Consider the following 22,229-nt stretch of genomic DNA (forward strand, 5'->3'; position numbering starts at 1 on the left):
AGCACAGCATTGTCACAAGATAAAATCGAAAATTGAACCTAAAGAAACATAAAATTGCAATTTAAGAAATGTTACATTTCAACATATGGTTTGCAGAAACGTACATTGTCAACATTTTTTCTGCCAGTTGGGTTGTTTGTTTTTTTGTGAAGCCAAAATGATTGGTACCACTTGCTCTCTATCAATGCACTGTAGTTTAAATCTATATTAATGTGACATTTTAGTCTGCAAGGTAACCAGTAACTCAGACTGTCAGGTAATACTGAAAAATGAAATGTTTGTGGAGTGGAAGTATAAAGTGACATATGGAAACACTCAAGTAAGGTACAAGTACATCAAAACTTTATTTCCGAAGACAAAAGGTGACGGACGGGCAGCATCCTCTCCTTTGTTGTCTCCTGCCAGCTGGACTCTTAAACAAATCAAAGAGTGCTGCCAACAGGTCTGAGCACACTGGCAGTACAATTACTGGACGTCCGCTCCCTTTCCCTTTTTGTCCTTCACAAATCCATTATGGCCTCCACTACCTGAACCTTTCATCAGACCTGAGAGCACATTTTGATGGACATGCAGCCAGCTGTCAGGCCAATCAAGAAGTCCGCGAGGCTCCCTGCTCTCAGTGTGATGTTGAGTCCGTGAACGGAAATAATGAGCCGAGTCCTGCCTGTGACCCACAGCTAATGCAGCACGCTTCAATCCCCCTGCCATTCTCCCTCGCAAACATCGATGTCGGCAAACAAGAACGCTTGTTTCCCGCAACAATTTCTCCTTCATGTATAATTACTAATGAAGTAGCTTCAGAGACACTAGTTGCCTGGGAGGTGCAGTAAGCCATTAGATTATTGAGGTTAGGGGCTAATTGCAAGCAAACTGAAATATGACTGATACGTTCACGGGCTTGACAGAATCCTATTAACAGAAGTGAGGAATACATATCAGTGTTGACATGTCTGAGGCGTCCTGTAGCTTAGCTGGGATGTAAAGCTATGTATGACCTAGAGTAAGTCGCATGCACACGAACGCAAATTAAGCTAATGTATGCAGGAGAAGACGACAAACCTGTAATTACATTAGAGAAATGATTGTAGGAACCAATTCCTCTGAGCATCAAATACATGAGTTAAAGAAGCTGCTACATTTGGTAAAATGTGTTTCACAGAAAAGATTATTATGGAGAAAGTTTAACGTCACAGAAGCTGATACTATAAAGACAACTTTCCAACTTTCTACTCACATAGCATCTCCCTGTTAGTGCTGCTGTTAGCAACATGGCTAATGCTAGCAGCCTGGCTACTGTTCTTGCCATGGCGAGTAGGCGAGTAGTTGAAAACGCTTTTCTGGTCCGAGTTTGATTCATGATAAATCCGTGGTATATTACTGAGATGATCAGTCGGTCTTCCTGTCGGCGTGAAGAGCAGTAGCTAATGGTGCCTTGTTGTAGGCCTAATGTTGGATGGTTGTCATGTTAATATGCTGCTTGACTCAGCAATAAAAAGGATTTGAAATTATTTTTCTGCCTTTAATTCTTTGTAGAAGTGTCTGAAAGGCTCAAAAGCAGCCATTTGTTAAAAAAAATAAGTAAATATGTAGATATATTACTTAAATTAATAGCATTTTAAAACTATATAAAAAAAAAAAAAATCGGCCGATTAATCGGTTATCGGATTTTTTTACCCCTAATAATCGGTATCGGCATCGGCCCTAAAAAATCCATATCGGTCGGGCCCTAATCATAAACCAGGAGGTCCACAGTAACCTAGAAGAAGTCCCTGTTAATATCTCCCTGTTCTGAGCGGCACTCGAAAAGGAAAACTAACTAGATTTATTCTTGACCTGGAATCTCACAATAAGGTTTTTGTACCTGCTAGTTCTGGGCTTTGTTGGCATTTTGTTTTTATTTGATAATGAAGAACATGTTGTACTTTCTATGATGTCGGATCAGAAAACACACATATTTGAAAGACATAACAAACTGACAAATTCAAGACTTTAAAGCTCTCACAAGGTTTTTGTTGCAAATTCATTCAGATTTATTTACAGAATCATATTTATTTAAAGCATATAACAGCATTTATTAGAGCATCCAAAGACTCAAAGGCCAGACAAATATTGAGCAGGCAGCTGAATAAAATGTGGCGAAATCCTCCGAGTCGGAGCTCAGACTCGAGCGAGAGCGGAACAGAATGTAAAAAAAAAGTCTGTAGATCGCATCCGGCTTCACGAGGAGTTTCATCACTTCTGCGTGTGTTTGCCTAACTTACTGACGTTAGATGTGTGTGTGTAGATGTGTGTGTCAGACACCAGGAAACAGTGTGCTGGAGCTGAACTTTAAAGGTGTCTTCTAAATGTCCCTGGAATCAAAGTACAGGGTACTGCTCTTCATTCAGGACTCAGGAAGGAGACTGGAGGAGCAGAGGACGTGGTATTTCTCCTCTGTATCCATGTGTTGGGAACATCATGTGCACACATTAAATATCAAGTATTATTATTTATAAGTCATCATGCTTTCAGTGACCACTGTGATTGTAAGCTTGGTGTGATGACAGGAAATACATCCAGCACAAAATCCCACAGGATTTATTTTTCATTCAACAAAAGTTCTTGGCACATACGACGGCTTTTTCTAAAGCCATGAGACTGTAGCTCACCCTGGTGTGTTCGCTGTCTCGGTACTAAGAAGAGAAAAGCCAAAGGGAACCTCAGCCGGCATTGACGGGCTGCCACACAACTGCCCCAGTAAACCTGAGGCCGATCCCTCACAGCACTACAGAGTGAAAGTGTTGCTGACCTGCAGTCTGCGTCAGATGTCTGCTGCTGCTACCAGCTATTAATATATAATGGAAGGAGAAATTAGATAAATCGCCGCTTCACCCTTCACCCATCAACACCGCTTCGTCACAATCTACTGCAACTTAACAGTCAGCAACCAGGAAGCAGGTTAATGTAAATGCACATGTAAACAAAGTAAAACAGTATGAAATTGTGTCGTCCTTTAAGGTCAGTTTGTTTATTCAGAGAGTTTGTTTAGGCATTAAAAATCAGTCGCTGAAGATCTTTCTCACCTTTGGATATTAAAAACTAATTGTATATGTCATTAAATAAGGATACACAAAAATGCCATTCACCTCTATGTTATTGTTGGTTAAAGAAACAGCAGCAGCAGCAGCAGCAGCACAGGTATTATATCAAACAGTTGTGATAATGAGGCTTCTTCACTCTAACCTAATGACACCTTGATTGTGACTGCAAGTAGAGCAGCATCCAGAAGATCAACTGGGATTAGCCTCCACAGAGACCTGTCACTACGTCCCCGGTGCTGTTTGTTTTGCTCCACGAAGATTTGTAACGAGGGACTTCAATGTTTTTCGTTTTCCATTGAAATCTTCGACCATCCCGAAGTACCAGCAGATTTAACTTCTCAGCTTGCCTCCTCGGTCTCCACACAAAAAAGGACCACTTCTATTGAAGGAGACGGGCTGATAGCTTATAATATCACACCGGCTACAAGAAGAAATCAGCGGGAATCACGCTGCGTTTCTCTCAACACAGCACTCAGCCGTACCGGAGCCGGAGCGAGCTGTCTAGACGACGGCTGACCTTTCTGTTGTGACCAGCGCTTTCGCTGGATTTCGAGGCTTTTTTGCTTGTTTTTGCATAACCTAAGCCGACTTGTTACAAACCTTGACCTTTTTCTATCACAAACGACATCACACTCCCACAAACACGGATTCATTCTTAACAAAGCGTGCAAACTCTATCCTGTTTTTCATATCTTTGTAAGAAAGCCTAATTAGTAATGTCTTCTGTCTTCTTTATTAGATGAGAGTGTGCAGGGAATAGACTGCACTTTGATTGACATTCCCCCCAAAATATCTAATCCTTTGACACAAACTGTTTTTGTTCTGTTGCAGCAGCACAGCAGACAGACCTCGGGCAACCTCTATAAACTTTTTTCTTCGGTGCACGACCTCGTTCGTCAGGTGGGATCTCGGTACGATTGTTTGTCTTGTGATGTTAGTGTCAAACACCTCCGGTGCCGTGTTTGAAAAGCTAACAGTTTGTCTTTTCACTGGCTTCAATCCAGAACCACCTGCCGAGTTTACCTGAGGAGCTCAGGCTGTTTCCTCGTCCTGTCATCGACAACAACAACAACAGCAACGGCAACGAAATTCACAGATTTATTGCGGCAGATCACATTTTGAAGAAACTGCCCCCTCACATTTGGATTAGTCCCGGTGAGGAAATCACATGGCTGCAGGACACAGCAGAAAGAAGGATGTGAGTAGAAGACAACCGGCAATTAAATTTAATAAGCACCATATTATCCACCTGAACATGTCCCTCTTATATCCCGGTTGGTTATATTTCTGCTTGTGGCCGATGTTTTGTTGACACAGCTTGTCCGTGTTTGGCAGATTTTTCCACGCTATTCCCATCAGCACATGATGATCTGACAGTTTTTGACTGATGCACCTGCAGTTTGGGCACAGTTGATTCTGGCCCCTTCAAGCTGTGTTGTCTCATGTGGCTTTCAAAACAACATCCTGACCAGCAGTCGCGGTGTTTGTCATGAAGATTAAAGCCCCGACCTGTAGTGTGATTGCTGGATTCCAGATTATACCTTTTGAAGTAATAATCCACCACAGTATTTTCAGTTAGGTTTGTCCACAAATTGATCGCCAATATAAATGTTGGCATTGTACGTTCCTCCAAATAACAGATTTTCAGGGTTTAGGCACAAAAACTACTTGGTTAGGGTTTGGAAAGATGATGTTTTGTCTTGAAATACGGCTGGAAATTGTCAAAAACACGTGCGTTTTTGCTGCAAATGTTCCCAAAGTTGGGAATCCAATTTTTAAACATCTTGTAAAATTGGTTGTTTTTATACTTAATTTGTGTTCAGATTAAATCAGCTTGTAGCTGCATTTTATACTTGCTAAGCTAACCAGCTTGTATTTAACAGACAAATATGAAAGTTTTATCAATCCTCTTGTCTAACTCTCCGCCTGAAAGCAAAAGTACATATTTCTATTAGAGTTTCTATCTTAAGCCTGATGGAGGAACCACAAAAAACATTCATTTTCTGATATTTCCTCATCAGAGCTGAATGAAATAACAGATTATTTAAACAAAAAAATGTTTTTTATAGTCCAAAGTCACTTTTTCCACAGATTGTTTCAATAATATTTGAACTGATTATCTCCAGTATGCGCAAAAACCAATGTAAAGCAGGAAAAATATACATTCTGCCTTTTCTGTCTTGGTGTTTTTGGTGTAAGTGTCTTGTTACTGCAGAGGAGAGTCTATTTAAGACGAAACATCTTTCATACTGTCAAAGCTAATATTAGCTCCTTATCCCCTGTTGAAATTATGTAATATTATCTCAATGGAAGGCAGCGGTGGTGTTTACTGTACACATGGGTTTATCCTTCAGTCATTCCAGGAGAGCTTACCCTGCAGGAGATTGAGAACAGGATTACTGAAGCAGGGACTCAGAGGAACACCCACGCTTAACCGATTGTTTGAATCGGGGGGATTTGACAGCACAGCCATTAACACCTCATATCCAAACGGAGCTGTTGTTGATCTGTTTGCTCTGTTTTCTGAATTAAGGGACGGGCAGGAAAATAAATGCTCCCAGAAGAGCCAGCCTCTTCGTTTTCAACTGGAGGAGGTGTGATAGCAGAGATATTTGTAATAGCAGCACCTCTGTAATAATCTGTCACAGTGCAAAAGTGTCATGACTCAAGTTATTTTCACCCCTAAAATGCCTGTAAGGAAACCATTTATACCGACAGAAGGGTTGGGGCTGAAAGAAAAAGGGGAAATAACAAGTCTTCTGCTACTACAGCACCACAGACATGCTATTTAGCCGCTAATTGCTTCACTATGTACACAAGCTAGCTGTGTCGGTCTGCTGTTTGGTGCTGAGCAGGTAGTGTACAGTGGATTTTCAGAGCATATTCGCTGAAACCAGGTTGATGAGAGCTGTTAACTAAAACCAGAACAAGGAGCTGAAGGAGAGAAACAGAGTCAGGAGTAAATTGTACACTGTCCTTTCATCCATTGTTAATATAAAAATATTGATTAGAGGAGCTTTAAGCTGTCATATATTTCTTACCGTCGACCATAAAGCTGCCGTCCCTTAAAGTATATTTGTTTTATAACTATTAAATACAATATGATCAGTTGTTATGAAAGAGTTAGGGTGGGTGAGTTTAATCAATTCCTCTCCACAAAACCAATAACGCTGCACTCACCTTTAAGTACCTGTTTAAACTGTGTAATAGCACACTAGTGGAAACACATTCACACTCAGAGTAAAGTGTCTCTTATTTTGAAGGAGGACAAATCTTCGAGGACGAGGTGGTAATGTGATCTCCAATAGTCAGACAGACAGCAGAGTGGAGGCTCGCTAGAAACATAATCACATTTATGACAGAAACTCGTCACATCTCATCAGTCAGAGGAGCAGAGAGAGGCCGGGATGATCCGTTTTGTTGTCCGTCCAGAGAGTAGAGTGGGGATATCACTTCATCCACTTCTAGCATATTAAGCTGCGGCTAATTGAATTAATTGGATGAGGCTTAAACCACACTGAGAACGTCCTCCACGTCGCCCACTCACAGGCTCATCCGTAATCACATCCTTCCCACATCACCATACCTGCACTGCTCACAAACACCAGGTTTTCACAATAAACTCCAACAGTAAACTTATTATGTTGTTTGTTTCTTTGTTGGCTAGTTAGTTTGTTTTTATTATTTTGTTTTCTTTCTATATACACTTTGTCTTTTTCCTGGAGTGGAAACACCTTGTTTGTTACTGCACAATTAAATATTGAATAAAAGAAAAGAGAATAATAATAACATGCTAACAACAGACAGACATGTTAATAACAGTTTTACAGACCTACAAGTGGTCCAACAAGGTACGCATGCTAACATGCTAACATGCAGACTGCCAACATGTTAAAATGCTATGAGGCCAACATTACATCGCTGTAATATTACTGTAAATCTACTGTACATTTATATAATTACAATAAACACAGATGTGCATTACAGCATCATAATGTAATTCTACATGAAAGTACTGTATTTTCACAGTTATGTCTAGGTTACCATAGAAAAACAATATATTTCTGTGATTTTTCTCTGTATCACTGCAAAAATAATTACAGTATACTACTGTGAATTTACTGCAATCATTAGCTAGTAATGTACTGTACAATACAGTAATAAAAATCAACCCTTATACTTTATCCTCCACGTGTCCCTATAACCTTTAATTACTTCCCTTTCTGCAAAAAATAGAGGTAAATTCCAGATTTAAACATTTGCTTCATGATGTGGGTGATTAATACCAGCTGATGACTGCCATGTATGTGATTAATGTTCACACTGAATCCCACACCCTTCTGGCAAAGTCTGTGGCAACATCAGACGTCTCAATTCCTGATTCTCGTCCAAATCCATTATTTACACAGTGTGATGTGGGTGTTGTTATACTGGTATCAGTTCACTGAATGCAAACAGCCAGAAACAGAACAGCGTGTGGGAAATGCCACTGAGCATATGTACCTTTTGATTCTCCGTTTATTACCCAGAGAGACTCGAGGTTTGTTTACCCTCAAGGTGAGTTTAAACTTAGAAACATCAAACTTATTCGGCAAGACAGTTTTATTAGATGCCATATTGGCAAGAGTGAGTTTCAGTGAAGCCTCAGAGTGAAAGCCAATACACTGCCACTAAGAAAAAAACATTACGTCACCGTAATTGCAAATACACGTCAGTCGAACAAGAAGCTTGGATGAATCTGAGAGAACTGTTTGACCATAGGGTTCAGTTAATGAAATGGGAAAACACCCAACAGGATAACATGGACTCTGTTAAAGATCTTTTATTTAAAGGAAAAAATAAGATGCATGTTGAGACTTGATTGCTTTAAATTCCATTTAAAGGGGCTTTTTTGGCATGAAAGTGTCAAGAGAAATATTGCCAAAAGCATTCAAGGACAATTTGTCAAAATGGCAGCTTTGTGGTCCCGGTACTCTGTGCCAAATACATCTGTAAAGATTTTCGACAGGAGAAGGCAAAGTCCAACTGACCCTTCCCACCATCTGTTTGACAACCAGGGGGAGGGAGGGAGGTCAGTGTGCCACAATGAGACAAGAATTAGTTAGCTAGCGTGCTATTTCCTAACTGGATGTTCACTCAGATTCTGGTTTTAATGGTGGTTGGTTTATAAAACAAACGGCCGGCAGCAGAACTGATACCGTGGATTGTGAGGTGTAGTTGCCCCGGTAAACACACCATCCTCTTCAGCCGTCAAAACTGCAGTGTCTCTGAGATAGTTATGTCGCAGAGCTGCTTCGGAGGATGAATGATCCAAAGAGGAGGAGCAAGTGCAATACTAAAGTGCTCCTTTAAGTTATAATCTTTTTAAAGTTTTTACTTTAGCTTTTGTAAAATTGCATAATAGACATTATTTATCGATATTTCTATTTCATATAGTGAATTAATGTTATTCTATTCATCAAAGTTTGTTTGATTTCAAAGTTTGTTTTGTTGTTATTGCAGTAGATTAAAATCATTTCAGAGCAGCATCTGACATTTCCGTGCCGACAGATTATTCAATTTTCGTTTGTTTGTTTTTTAAATTTAGAAAGTCTGTTAAAAAATTACCCACGATCCTCTAAAATCTGGCTGTGCTTTCTTTGCCAGGAAGCAGCAACCAAACATCCTCTTTCATCTGTCTCCTTCCATTTCATGTTTTAAAACGTGACAGAGCGATAAAAGCTTCAGAGCATACACAAACAAAAAGGTCTTTGAATGCTTCATATTTTCTTCGAGCCCAGAATGACACCGTTGAACAGATGACTCATTTGCCTGTGTGCTTTGTGATTAAAAACGGTTGGCTTGGCGCGGCTCCTCTAACCCACTCTGTGTGATAGACAATTTGGTCAATTTAGCAGCAATTGCCCAAAAAAACGCTCATCTGGGTTTTAGTATTGGAACGATCAACGGGGTGGAATAAGTTCAGGTCCATGTGGTGTGTAACGTGCCTCCCGTGGCACAGTGTGTCCTGTCTACCCGACCGAGAGTTACAAGTGATGCTCATGTGTGTGTTCACATATATGAGTGTGTCGTTCTGAGAGCGGAGATGAGCTCGGTGTGCTGCAGCCTGTTGCTAGGTTTCCCTGCGCCGTACCTGGCAGGAGATCAACCGAGCAGATGCTTTTGTCTCAGGAAAATGTCCAATTAGTCAGTGACTGTATCAGGTACACCGACAAACCAACATGTTTTTTATTATTATATACATGTATATTATATAAAGTAAAGACAACATGTTTTTCCTCAGACTTTCCTCGGTTTATATAATGCTTATGAAATGTCCCTGTCTCGGGTCAGCAGGTGAATCTTTCACAGACTATGTTCATGTGAAAATGGTGTTATGTATTTATTTTCAGATTTCATCGCCTACATTAGTGTTTCAATCTCTCTCTTGTTTTTGTTTTCTCCTAATGTCTGTTTTCTTCCGATATATGTGGACAAACACAGATAACAGAAGTGATGGAGAAAAATAAACATCAACAACAGCGTTTGAATCGTAACACCAACAGATTAAGCTCCAGCACCAGATCAAGAAAAAGCAAATAAGCAGACCTTGAGTTGAAATTGTTTTGTCGAAATACTTTTAAGGGTACTGCACAGATGTTTGAACCTTTGTACTGTATAATCAGTGGAAAATATGAAGTGGTGATATTTCCTTTGTGTCCAAAATCAAAGCTACATATTTGCAGAAAAAAGTTTAATTAGTAGCATACATACACATAGATACACACATACTGTACTTTATACACACATACATGACTCACGCCTTCAGGTAGATACTGTAAGTCTTTGAAAAGGAGAAGATCCTGATCACGAGGTCATGATCATGATCTTATTGGGCTTTTGACCCTAGCACTCTTGGCTAGCACACTCCTGCCAACGTCTTCACACTCTTCCACTAATCTACAGGTGTTAAACAAGCTAGAAGCACGTAGGATGTAAATATTGTGGGTTTTCTTGTTTTTTTCAAAAGCTTGGCTTTCCAAATGTTGAATGTGGAAGAAAATGCAAAAACATGTTTGTCAGACCGCCCACTGTGTGTTTTAATGAGTAATTCTGAATGTAAAGCAGGGCTTTGTTTACAGAAACCTCTGCAGGGCACCTTTAACGCTGATAATAGACATATTTTATTCAGCTCGCCTTTCCCCAAGCTGATGGAAAGCTTTGGTTGTTTTTTTTCTGTTTACGATGCTGTTATTCTTTACACCGGTTCAACGTTAATTCAGAAACCAGCCGAAGATTTTTATCATCACTTCTTTAATGCTTTGCTTTGCGGGGTCCTGAAAATATATCACCTGCTGGTTGTGACACCTCAGGAACACTGATTAGACCAGCCTTTGTAAATATATATATATATATAAATTATATTTAATCTTCACAGTGAAGGTGTTGTAATGTCGGCTGCTGCAACAGGTGTGAGTGTAAAACATGAGAAAAGGTGAATCTTGTAGTAACTTTTGCAGCTGTGGAAAGAAAGATGGTCGCCAACACTATATTTATATATATATAATATAATGGAGATTGGTTGCGGTAAATGTCATGCAATGTTCATGTTGCGATCTGTATACGACCACTTAATGAACTGCAATCATAGTCAGACACGTTACTTCTTGCAATTGTCACACCAATGTGCAATTCCTATCACTATTTCCATCACAGTCGTGGAGATTACTCTGACAAAATCATATAAGAAATGGAACATGAACATCAGCATCCTCCCATATACACCTGTTGACTTTTGAATTAACGAGTACATGAAAATATATATTTATATGTGGAAGTGTTTTAATTCAATCTTTCTTACATGCTGTTTATTATTGCACCTTTTCTCGAGCTTGTTTTTAATAATTAGCAGCTTGTCAAATTCTGACCTGTGTCGCAGAAATATTGAAGTTTATATAAATGTTTGTATCGCCACAAAAACCATCAGGACAGCAACACTTCCTGGGCTAAAACCGACAACAAACTCAGTAAAAGCAGAGCTTCTCCACCATTTTTACACATGAAGATGACAGATTAAATGCTAGTAAAAATCCAATGATATCGTCAACCAAGACAGCAAAAATCATCCACGTTGGAGGATTCAGCTCTCTGTGAACGAGTGCAGCGCTGGCTGAAGGCATCTTAACGTCAGCTGTGGCTCTCAGACTGTCAAACACAGTGCACTCTGCGGCTTTTAGATATGTTTTATATCCCCTCAGGGGACAGACAAGGAATTTTCTTTATCTGCGGAAAACGGTGAAAATTCGGTTCTTGCTCCCTAATTTGCCACTCAGAGATCAACATTTTCAGTCCAGGGTGAAGATATTGAGAAGTAAACCAGTCTTAATGTTATTTCACTCTGAGTTGTAAATGTCATAGTTTGAGTTTGTGGTTTATTTTCTGTTTTATTTTGAAGTCCTCCTGTGTCTCACTTTCTACCTCCCACTTTTCTGCCCCACCCTGATGTAGTTCACCTGTGTCCAATTATCCCCACCTCCCTGGAGTACATAGTCTGTGTGCTCCCTGCTCTTTTTGTCAGTTTGTCTGTTCAGCTTCCCTAAGTCTGTCCCTGTGTCTCCGTCTCCCACCTCCCCCTGGTGTGTCTCTTGCTTTTGATTCCTTGTGTTGCCCTGGTTTGTACTTGTGCTTTTGTTTCGTGGGTTTCTCCCGGTTTTGTTATCTGCCTTTTGCCTGCCTTTGGGTGTTTCTTCTTTTTTGGATTCTGGATTTATTGTACGCTGGTTTTCAGCTTTATGCTCCATCACCTGCCTGCATGTGTGTCTTACTGTGCAATCTGACAGTTAAAAGACGACCGCGACAACATGCACGAGCAGATATTGTATCAAAACAAGTTAATTATGTTGACAGTTTTGAGCATTTTGTGAGCGTCGTTAAATATGTTTTCTAATAATGTTAATAAAGATGTAATATAAATACATGTGCAGCCGCAGAGGTGAAACGGAGGTGACTACAGTAGTGGTAAACACAAGAGGATGTTGGCTCGGGTTAGGGTTAGTTATTTCTTTGTGCAAAAACAAAACGTGAAGAGATACGATCGAGAGAGATTCTGGTTGGGGCTGATTGCAATAACAGCGCTGTGTAGTTCAGGGATTTCCTTGGTCAGACTCAGAGACAAATGTTTGAGGTCATTTCTATTTAGTTGAAGTTTTCTGAAGAGCTGTAGGCGGCTGCCACAAACCTCTCATGGACATAATGAGTAAAATGTTATGACCAATAGTAATAATGGACAAAAATACAAGAATAACACCCACGCTGATGGTTTCTACACTGGCCCTTTAAGAGGAAACAATATCAGCGACACTGTTGGCAGTTGCTTAATCAGTTCTGGTGACACTGTTTAGACCATTTAAGAAGGCAATTAGCTTCTTTCTGTCACTGCTGGGGATCAGAGGACATCCACTACCTTCCACCATGACTATCAGTGCATCAGACCATCTCACAGAGCCACAAGTTGTTTTTTTCTCCTTTGTGTATCTCGTCATCGAAAACTGCCGTTGAGTCAAAGTCTCTTCGACTCATTTGTGGTCCATCGGCTTCCGTCCACATGTGAGTGCTATGTTTCAGTTGGCTTCCCACAGGGTGGGCCTGTAACTTTATAATTAGCCGCCTGACAATCAGGGAATAATTATGGGATGTCAGCAGGTTTCTCCGCGGTTGATGGACAAAGCTATTTGCGCCGTGTCCCTCTCTTTGTTGGTACACCATGCACTTAAGAGGCAGAGGGACGTGACACGTGGGGCCGAATGACTCTTTTCAGCGCACCAGGAATAGAAACGCAGAGCTAAATGCCTGCAGTCAGTGGTGACGGTTGCTAGTGTCTTGTCACAGTATGTAAATCAGTTGTCACATGAGATTAGCCATGTAGATCCCACTTGCTCTGTGTGCAGCTCCGTATAGACGACATGTAATGCATGCCGGTTGTATGCTCAATGTGCAGAGAGAGAAACGGTCATCATGGATCACTCAGTCGCCTGTCAAATTAAAGGTTTGTCACGCCTTTTCAGAGGAAGAAAGGTGGACAAAGACATGAGGCAAACAGTTATCGTCAGCCTAGATCAGGTGTGCAGTTGTCATTAAAAAAATGGTTTAAAATGATTAATCTCAGGGATCCCTCTAGAAAATCAATGGTATTTATTAAGAACCCTACTTTTAATTGCCAAAAAAATATTACAGTCCAGTGGGAACGAGGTGTTCCCGATGGAAAATATGGTCACCATGGATATCAGCCATGTCAAACATAAAGATTAAAATACAGAAAACAGCTACGTGCCTTCATTTATGATGTATTTATTAAGGTTTTTTTCTTTATTTATTTTTTGTTATTTCGTTGTTGTTGATGTCTTTTTTCCGTGGGTCTTTGGTTCCTCTTCACACATCTACAATCCATGATATTCATACGTAGAGCTATAGAAAATCTGTTTAACTACTAAACTATGGTCTTATGGTTTACAAGGTCAAAAAAGAATAATTGGTTGAACGTGCTTTCAAATCTATTGGACAATAAACCCAAGGATGGGAGTTGTCATAGTCATAAATACAGTAATTTATCAATGGCAGTTCACTCAATGGAGGTGTTCACTCAATGGAGAGCTCTCCAGTGTTGTGTCAAAGTCTGTTCCCTCGCTGATATGTGTTCCCCCTCACCACTGGAGCTTAAAACGATTCAAAACCGGCGTTTTTTCATCTCGATCAGTAAGTAACAAAAGCTGCCTACATAATAATACAACCAAGTGTTTTACTTTGCCTTTTCATAGCACTGAAATCAGGGTTTCTAGGTCAAACTGGGACTCTTACGGTTGTTTTTTGCTGCTAGTGGTAGCCATGCTGCTAACGCTGCCTTTTCAGAATCGGTGCCAACAGTAATACCGGAGGGAAAATCTGGGAAGGGCAAGTTGAAAGTTGTCATTTCTGTTTTTACTTACGTAAGATGAATTCAGGTAATGTTGAGTTTTGGCTTCACATGAAACAAAAACTGCATTCAGTCAATCTGGGAAAGAAAGATTTGGATTCCTTGCAGACGGGTGAGAAAAGTGAAGGTGCTTTGAAGAGCTGTGATGAATACCACTTTAGCCAGGGGTTTGTATGAGGGCATGGATTTGAACCTGTCACTCAAGGTCCTCTGGGACCCTTTCCACCTTGGCGCTCATTAATTATCACCCTGTCAGGTGTGTTACATAAGATGTAAAGGTACAACAAAGGAATGTGATCTCCGGGCCCTCATCAGCAGGGAGCTGAGTGATGAAATAAAACCATCTCAGCGTCTCTTCCCTCAACTTTTGGCTAATGAAGGGATCACTCATCCTTTCAAAATTGATCTCGGCAAATCCTGAGGGCTCAACGACAGGGAGAGTTTAAATCCCGTCGCTTCGGCTGCTCTTCATTCTCTGCGCGGTACCTCAAGATTTGAGTGAAATATCTCTACAACAATGGATCCTCTGCAGCTCTTTGTGTTTTATCTTTAAGTGGTATCACCATCGGTCCTGAGTGATCCGAGCTGGACAGCTATAAGTACAGGTGTGAAGCGAACACCCCCAAGACACATTGAGGAGGTAATTGAGATCCGATCACACTGGAGGTGGTCTGGGACACGTGACGACATGCTTTTAGAAGAAGAAGAAGCCACACTCTCTGTTTTTAACTAACCATTGAACCAGTATCACCAGACTCCCTTAACAAAAGGCGTGATTTTAAGAGTTGCTGCATGAGGAGAAATTTAACAAACTTTGTGAAAAGGCTATGGTGAATTCTAAATCATTAATTCCTTCTTGTATATTCGGCATTAAATGCAAAACAACAAGGTGTTTCTTTCCTTGTAAAAAGTGTCGGTTTGTCGCAACATCACTCTAACAGCCTGCCTGCTTCTGTGTCTAAAGTGCGTCATACCTGCCAACATTTAGCAGCTGTTTGAACAGTTTAACACATCAAGTTAATTGAAGAATAAGCATGTCAACTACAAATACAGTAAACGGTATCTAATAAAGGCTACTTTTTTTGACACCCAAGAAGAAAGTCACCAGACTTCCTTAAAAAAGTGCTCAATTTTGAGACTTGTTGCAGTTGGAGAAACTTCATAAACACTGTGAAACCCTGTCTACAATACATCCTTAGCTATTTGGGCCTTCTTGTTCATTCGGCACACGTTATAAATGAAAATATTTCTTTCTTTGCGTAAGAAGAACACGTGTACCAAATATGAACAGTATTTCTTCAGCCTTTCCCCAGTCACAAAGCTATGGCATTATACAAAACATTACAAAAATGTGATGATGGTCCTGGAGCATAGCTTGGCAACAAGGTATGACATGGTAAATACTTATTTCTTTCCATTTTCCTGACAGCGTCTGCTGCAGAAATAACACCCAAAGTAAGGCATAACATGAAATGAGAGGGAGAGCCAGCAACAACAGAGGAATGGGAGGCAGTTTACAGTCCTTGTCCTTGTGTGTTCTTTCCACGCTTGAGAGTTCATTGAGCGTCTGTAGGTATTAGATTTCCTACTCATGCCGACAATAACAGCACAGCAAAGGGTCACAGACGGAGTGGACCGGCTGTCCTTCGCAAATTTTACCTCGGTGTGCTGGACTTGACATTTATCCACCAATATGTCAGTATGAAAGTGGCCAGAAGTGATGTTTGTTTTCAGTGTTTTTGATTGCTTATTGATCGTCAGGCACGAGATATTTCTGTGGATGTGGCAGGGTTGCAGCTACAGAATAAAGAGCCCACTGTGAGACACACACAACTCACCGTGTGGAGGTTTCAATGAAGCTTCTAGGACCGGCAGGTGACTCAGATATGAATTATCATTTCTATTTCGACCTGGAGTGCTTCCACCTCCATTAACGTGCACTAACAGGAGCACTCGACCTCAAATCGCTCCAACTTCAACCAGAGCAACTTAACATCAATTCAGCCATATTGGCTTCGAGTCGCTTCTGGCTCTCTCCCCACATAAAGAAATTAAAAGCCGTCCCAGGTTTGTACAAGTTCTTCCAAGCAACAAGGTTGCCATGGCCACTAAAGTCATCAATGCAGCATGAAAATGAAATTGAGACATTTTCTCCAGATATTGTGGCTAGATAGGCAAATGAAGCCAGAATGACAGCTGGCTGCAGAGTCGAAGCTTTCAGCAGCATAATTTCCCTTATGATGATCAGAGTTGGGTGTCAAAATTACAATCAGCTGCAGCAGTTGTTCAGCATTTCATCAACTGTAAGAGCTGTACTCAGAAAATCATAAAAGTGTAAGGAGGTTGTAAAAAAGTGCTAATTACTTTTGCTGCTATGATTGCTATATGATGAGGTGCACAGGGACGCTTTCGCCTCAGACTGAGGCTCGGAGGGATATGTCTAATGAGAGTCATTTGCGAGATCAGCTAGCATATACGCCGCCAGACATACTGACAGATGCCTTCACAGAGCAGCTGCTAGTAGAGGAGAATGTACTGTGTGTCCGTCACTCTCCAAAGAAAACTGCAAATTTCAAAGTTTGGGGAAAACTAAGAGTTTAGGGTCGAGAAATCTCTTCTCCTTCTTTAGTGTTGGATGTGGAAGTGTTAGATAGATAGATATAAGTAATATAAAAATATTTTTGAATGTACTCGCAGTCTACATAACAGTACATAACCACCAGACAATGGAGGCCTCCTGCTGCAGTCGGGCTGATAAACAGGAGTGAAGATTAATCCACTTCTTCATCCCAAAAGTTTTAAAAGTTATCTCTGAGCTCTCCCGTCGGAAAGTCAGCTCAACATGACGAATCGTCTGATTACACCCACACACTGTAATGATGGTCATTATTAAGATCGATCATTCAGTGCTGCCGAGGAATGAGCATATGATCCCATTTCGAAATTGGATTCATCACAACATGTGATCACGTCTGCCTACAGCTGTGTCTTCATCTCAGCGTCTATGAGATGGTTCAGAAACCACGGTATTATTTTTCAAAGGGAGTCTGGTATTGCGTTTGATTGCTTGGTCGTCAGATTTTTCTTACTCTACCTCTGTTTCTTTTCTTTTCTCCTTGTCTGACATTACCTTTTCTTTGTCCTCGATCCCTCATAACATTGCCGCAAATTAGAAATGAGTAGCCAAATAACAACACAGTGGAAACAACAGACAGGAGATTGACTTTGGTCTCGAGAAACAGCTTTCATTCACTGACAGTCTATAATTTACACTGTGCATTTACTGTAAAATGACAACTTACCCTGACAGCTAACCTTTCTTCCCTCCTCTGCTCATTTAGCAGTTAGGACCAGGCTTAGTGAAGACCAGTCCGGGTACTGATTATGGAAACACACTAGAGAAATGAAAGCTGAAAGCGAACATACGTCTGCTCCACAAAAGATTTATTCAAAACGTCTGATTATTGTGTCTGCATGTTTTGATGTTGCACCATAAACGCTGCTATATGATTATCTATTTCTCTGTGAGTCAGTGCAGTTTCTGTTCAAGCTGCCGATAAATCAAACACCATGTACCAAGTGTGTGTGTGTGTGTGTACTCCAGACTAATAGTGAGGGACACTGTTTTTTCCTCCAGTTATTCTCCTCCAGGGAACGTCTGTTACATCATGTCTACATGCACTTGTTGTATTATGAGACAAAGTCAAGGCTCCTGTAAAAGGGCAGCTCACTGTGTTTCTCTGCCGGATCATGAGAACAGCACTAACACCACCTGCTGGCCAAACCGTCTGTGTTTCTGCCCTTTTTAAACTTCTCGGTGTCGGAGGAGAAAACATACATCAGGAGACTCACGGTGAGTATTTTCTTCCCAAACACCAGGTGATTATTCTGAAGTGGACTGGAAATTAAAGTGACCTTTTGAGCTCGTAATGTAATTTGCTGTCCATGTGCAGCCCACCCACACACCGGCCACTTACTCACTCAAACCTCAGCTTACTCTCACTCGTCGCACCTCTTAGGTTCTTGATCTTGACGTTTCTTAAAAAAAGCATGCTGCAAGTCACAGTTATGTATTTCAGTGTGTACTGTCTTGTTTGTTTATGCCGCACCAAGGACAAAATATACGCTTTTATTGACACCCAGGAGAAGAAACAGACCAGATAAAGACACAGAAAGGCTCAAACCAAGCAAATAAAACCCAAAATACCACCTCTGTGTTTATATGGATAAGATCACAAGTTATCTCATTGCAAACTTGAACTTTTATTTGACATGTTATGTCTTTTTTTAATGTTATAATACACAGAAAAGTCCATCCCTTAGAGGCTTTATTGCAAATTCTTTAGATTCTTTAGAAATGGACGTGTGTGCCTGAGCAACACATGGCTTCTCTGCCTGCGACTGCACAGTTTTAAGCTTCACGTCGATCAATATATGTCCTGTGTTCAGCGATTATACTGTCTCATGTGTCCAGATTGCATCGAGGACAAAAGATAAGATTTTATGGACACCTGGGAGAGAAATAAGGTGTTACAGTAGCACAGGAAAACAGAAGAGATAAAGACACAGACAGGCCAAAAGAAGAATTGAAATCTTTTACTCAAGCAGAATTTTTAATGTTGTATCTGTAAGAGGTGGAGCTTCACTATTTTATATATAACTGTTGCATAATTTACCTGTAATCTACAACCATGCCATATGTAAATACACTGATATGTTTTAAATGGAAATCTGCATAGAAACATATGTTGAAAGCCGTGGAATAAATGTAACAAAATACAATGTTTCCTTTTGAAAAGAAGTTAAGTAAAAGTATAAAATACACAGTGATGGAAGTACTGTACATACAGTAAGTACAGTTTTGAGGTAGGTTAAGTGATCTTGTCCCCCAACACTTTTAAAAGCATAATTTGTTATTAATGTCCTGAAAAATCGCTTGCAAGAAAAACAAAATTCCAAGAAATGTCAATAAATGAGAATAGCTGACTGACGTGCACTGGTACTTTCTACAGAAGATGTGATATTGACATTGCTCTCGACATGGTGTTGAATTTGTGGATGTGATGGTCGATTGTTACTTGGTTGGTTGTGTTTTATGCTGCATATCTGTATTTTCATCTCTACAGCACCATCACGCAACTTCTTCCAGCTATTATCATCTACGCTGATCTCACACTAATCCCCCTATTATTGCCTAAAACCACATATGTTGGTGGTACCTCAAAATTATACTTAGCTGGGGTACTTGAGTAAATGTTACTTTCCACCACTGATTTCTACCAGTGTTACATGAGGTGAGACACTTCATGGAAAGTCTTTACAAAACACGCACAGACAGAATAGGATGCCTTTTATAATCTGTGTACCTTAGCAACACATGTTTTTCTCCTGAAGTGCACAAACGAGGTGAATCCAGGTGAGAGACGTTTCTGCCTCCAGCTGCAGATGAAGATATGTGGAGGAAGAAAAGAAAAAGAGCACCTGCATGTGAAATTAAAAGCCTGAAACAATGTGGCAGCTCAGTTGAGATGACTTTGACACATGCTTTGTTGTTTTTATGTCATTTTTCATCTTATTATTTCAGACACTTTAATCACAACACTTGTTCTCTGAAGCCTGTTTACGACTGACATCAGGCATTAAGCTGACAGTGTCGGATAAAAACAAAAAAAAGGCTGTTTGCTGCTATAAAGATGATTTCAGGCTTCACAGGTGAGACTGACAAGCGAACAGGTGTTGCCTTAAATGTCTCCTCGGAATTTTTAACATTGGACAATTACATTTTTTTTTAAGCAAATATAATTCTCAAAATTTTATGTGTTTTTATGTTTTTTTAATGAAGATGGGTTCAAGCGTAGGCTACTGTTGTGGTATATGATAGACTTTGTCATGATTTCTGATCTCTATCAAGACATTTTCATGTTGTTTTTCTAGTAATTTAGGGTTTAAGCCCCCTTTCTTGTGGAATTGTTCACATGTTTTATAAACTATGCTAAAAAAGCACGTTTCCAATAACTAACTTTGATTCATTTTCAAGTGTTAAACACGTGTGTAATGTAAAGCCAGTGGAATAACACATATTGGTTCCAGTACAAAACTTTATATGGTAGTGAATGGAGATCTCACTTGAATTGTGCCATGAAATAAGCCAAGAAAGTCGCAGTTCGTTGTAAATAAAGTAAAATATCATCAAGTTTTGTGTTAAGCCGCTCAGTGAACGACATCATCTCCCTCAACAAGAGTCACCAACACCAACATGGTAATTTATTACTCTACGCAGACAGTAATATTGTAACTTAATATATTTCTTTAAAATGAAGGTAACTAGTAATATGTAATATATTGCCAGAACTGCTTTTAAAAAAACCTGGTGCCTACATTACCCACAATGCAACTTAGCCACTGAGGGACATCAATGGAGGCAATTGCATGCATCTTCCACTTTTATGCTATTTCCCCCCCCCCAGACCTGTTTGCACACTTAAATGTGTAAAACAGTTGGAGTTACCCTTGAAGTGCAGTACATCCGGGTTTTATTTTGAAGGCGTCACTTCCGGGGCTGACCGTGCTCTCCTGTGCTAGCTTGCCGCCTCAGAATGGCTCCTCGGCTCTTCAGCGGCAGTTGGGATGAAAACTTCAGTCCACACAGATTTCAATGGGAAGGTGAACACCAGCCATGAAGCTCCTGTGACAAGCGTTTGGAGTAAAGCTACTGGACGCCGCGGGATCCCTCCTTTCACATTTCTCGGTCGAAAACAGAAAAGTAAGTTGACCGAAGTTTAATTGAACTCTGGGCTGAGTTTGAACGCTTTGTTTGTCCGAGCTTCGTTGGGCTGCTAGCTTAATTTGTGTTAAAAACTCGCGACCAACGCGCGTTTTTTTTGTTCAGTTGTGCTTTAAATGGAGGTGAAATGTGTCTGTGTTGGCTAACTTTCACATCCTAACTGAGAGTTGAGCTCGTTTTCCTTTGTTCGTAACATTTTGAGTGTCTAATATGACTTTTATTTCTGTTGGGACTCATATTTACAGCATATCTGGTGGCTTTAGCTAGTTATTGTTCAGTTTTATTATCACATTCTCTGGTTTTGGTACCAGAAGTAACTTGTCCTTAGTTTTTGCATCCTTTCTGTGATATTTCATTACTATTTTATGTTTTTATTCATGTCACAATCACAGAACTACTCCACAAAGACAAACAGCTGCATTATTAGTGCTTATTTTTCATATTAGCACAAACCTGACATGTTAAACCTACAATATCAGAGACATGTGACTCAAGTCAGTTGATCCAAGTCTCAAGCAAGCAAGTCCCAAGTCATTTTTCAATGGGCGAGTCACATTTTCCCCTCAAAAACACTGCAGTCTGACCTGCAGTGTCCTGTATTCATAATGAGAAAAGACAAGGGACTTGTACCTGTCTTAGATTATATTATTGGCCAGATTATCTAACCTGTTCAAATTGATATTTGGTGAAATACATGCTGTCGAACAAAAGCAAATAACTTTTTTAAAGCTGATTTTGTTGCTTAATTTGTTCTCAATCAAAAATATCTACCCCCCAAATCACTTTTAAACTGTAAAATATGGACAGCCAGACTAGAAACACTAAAATAAATAAATAAAATAAAAGACATTTGAGTCGCCCTGTTTCAAGTTAAGTCATGAGTCTTTAACTTCCAAGTCCAAGCCGAGAATCATTTTATTTATCTTCTGCAGTGTTGTTAAAATTATCCAAAAGTTCGAGTCAACTTGAGTTGAAGTCACAATGATTTGAGTTCACATCGCTGCTATTTTTATATCATAGAGAAGAACAATGAGAGAAAGTAATATCCTCAGACTTTTTACCTCTCTGAGCGGTTAAGTTTCTTTTAGTAAGCTGAGTTATGCTAGCTCTGTGTCTAATTTAACCAGTGCTAATTTATGCACACACATCCACTTATGTCCAAGCCAACTCATGATTCACTGTGGTGAACCTCCACCAGTCAGACTCAGTTTGGCTCCCGCTAACATCTACTTTGCAGCCAACCCAGCGTCGGCAGTTTAAAGCTGCTTCTGGTCCCGTGTCAGCTTCTTTTATTATCACGCTCAGACTTCTGCAGCCTTTGTTTGGGTAAACCTCTGTAGTGTACAGTTGTTCAGGAAAAACCTCCCTCCTGAGGCGCTGCATGACCTGCTGCTGGCAGCTCTCCACACTGCGTACG

General features: G+C 40.2%; 1 protein-coding gene across 4 annotated transcripts in view; it reads left to right on the forward strand.

The window, feature by feature from the left end:
- The window catches only part of LOC311252588 (liprin-beta-1-like), a gene marked incomplete at its 5' end in the record, with an annotated part of 281,918 nt that overhangs the window by 232,098 nt on the left and 27,591 nt on the right, over positions 1-22,229 (forward strand). For 3 of the 4 annotated variants that reach the window (XM_084345857.1, XM_084345860.1, XM_084345859.1), the window contains 2 exons: positions 3,912-3,980; positions 4,085-4,278. In XM_084345857.1, coding sequence (XP_084201983.1) covers positions 3,912-3,980; positions 4,085-4,278 — 263 coding nt within the window. Of the gene's footprint in view, positions 1-3,911; positions 3,981-4,084; positions 4,279-20,621; positions 20,792-22,229 lie in introns of those variants that run through there. The other variant, XM_084345858.1, reaches the window with a different exon arrangement.

Source organism: Pagrus pagrus, assembly GCF_965226575.1.
Source record: "Pagrus pagrus genome assembly, chromosome: 23".
NCBI lineage: Eukaryota > Metazoa > Chordata > Actinopteri > Spariformes > Sparidae > Pagrus > Pagrus pagrus.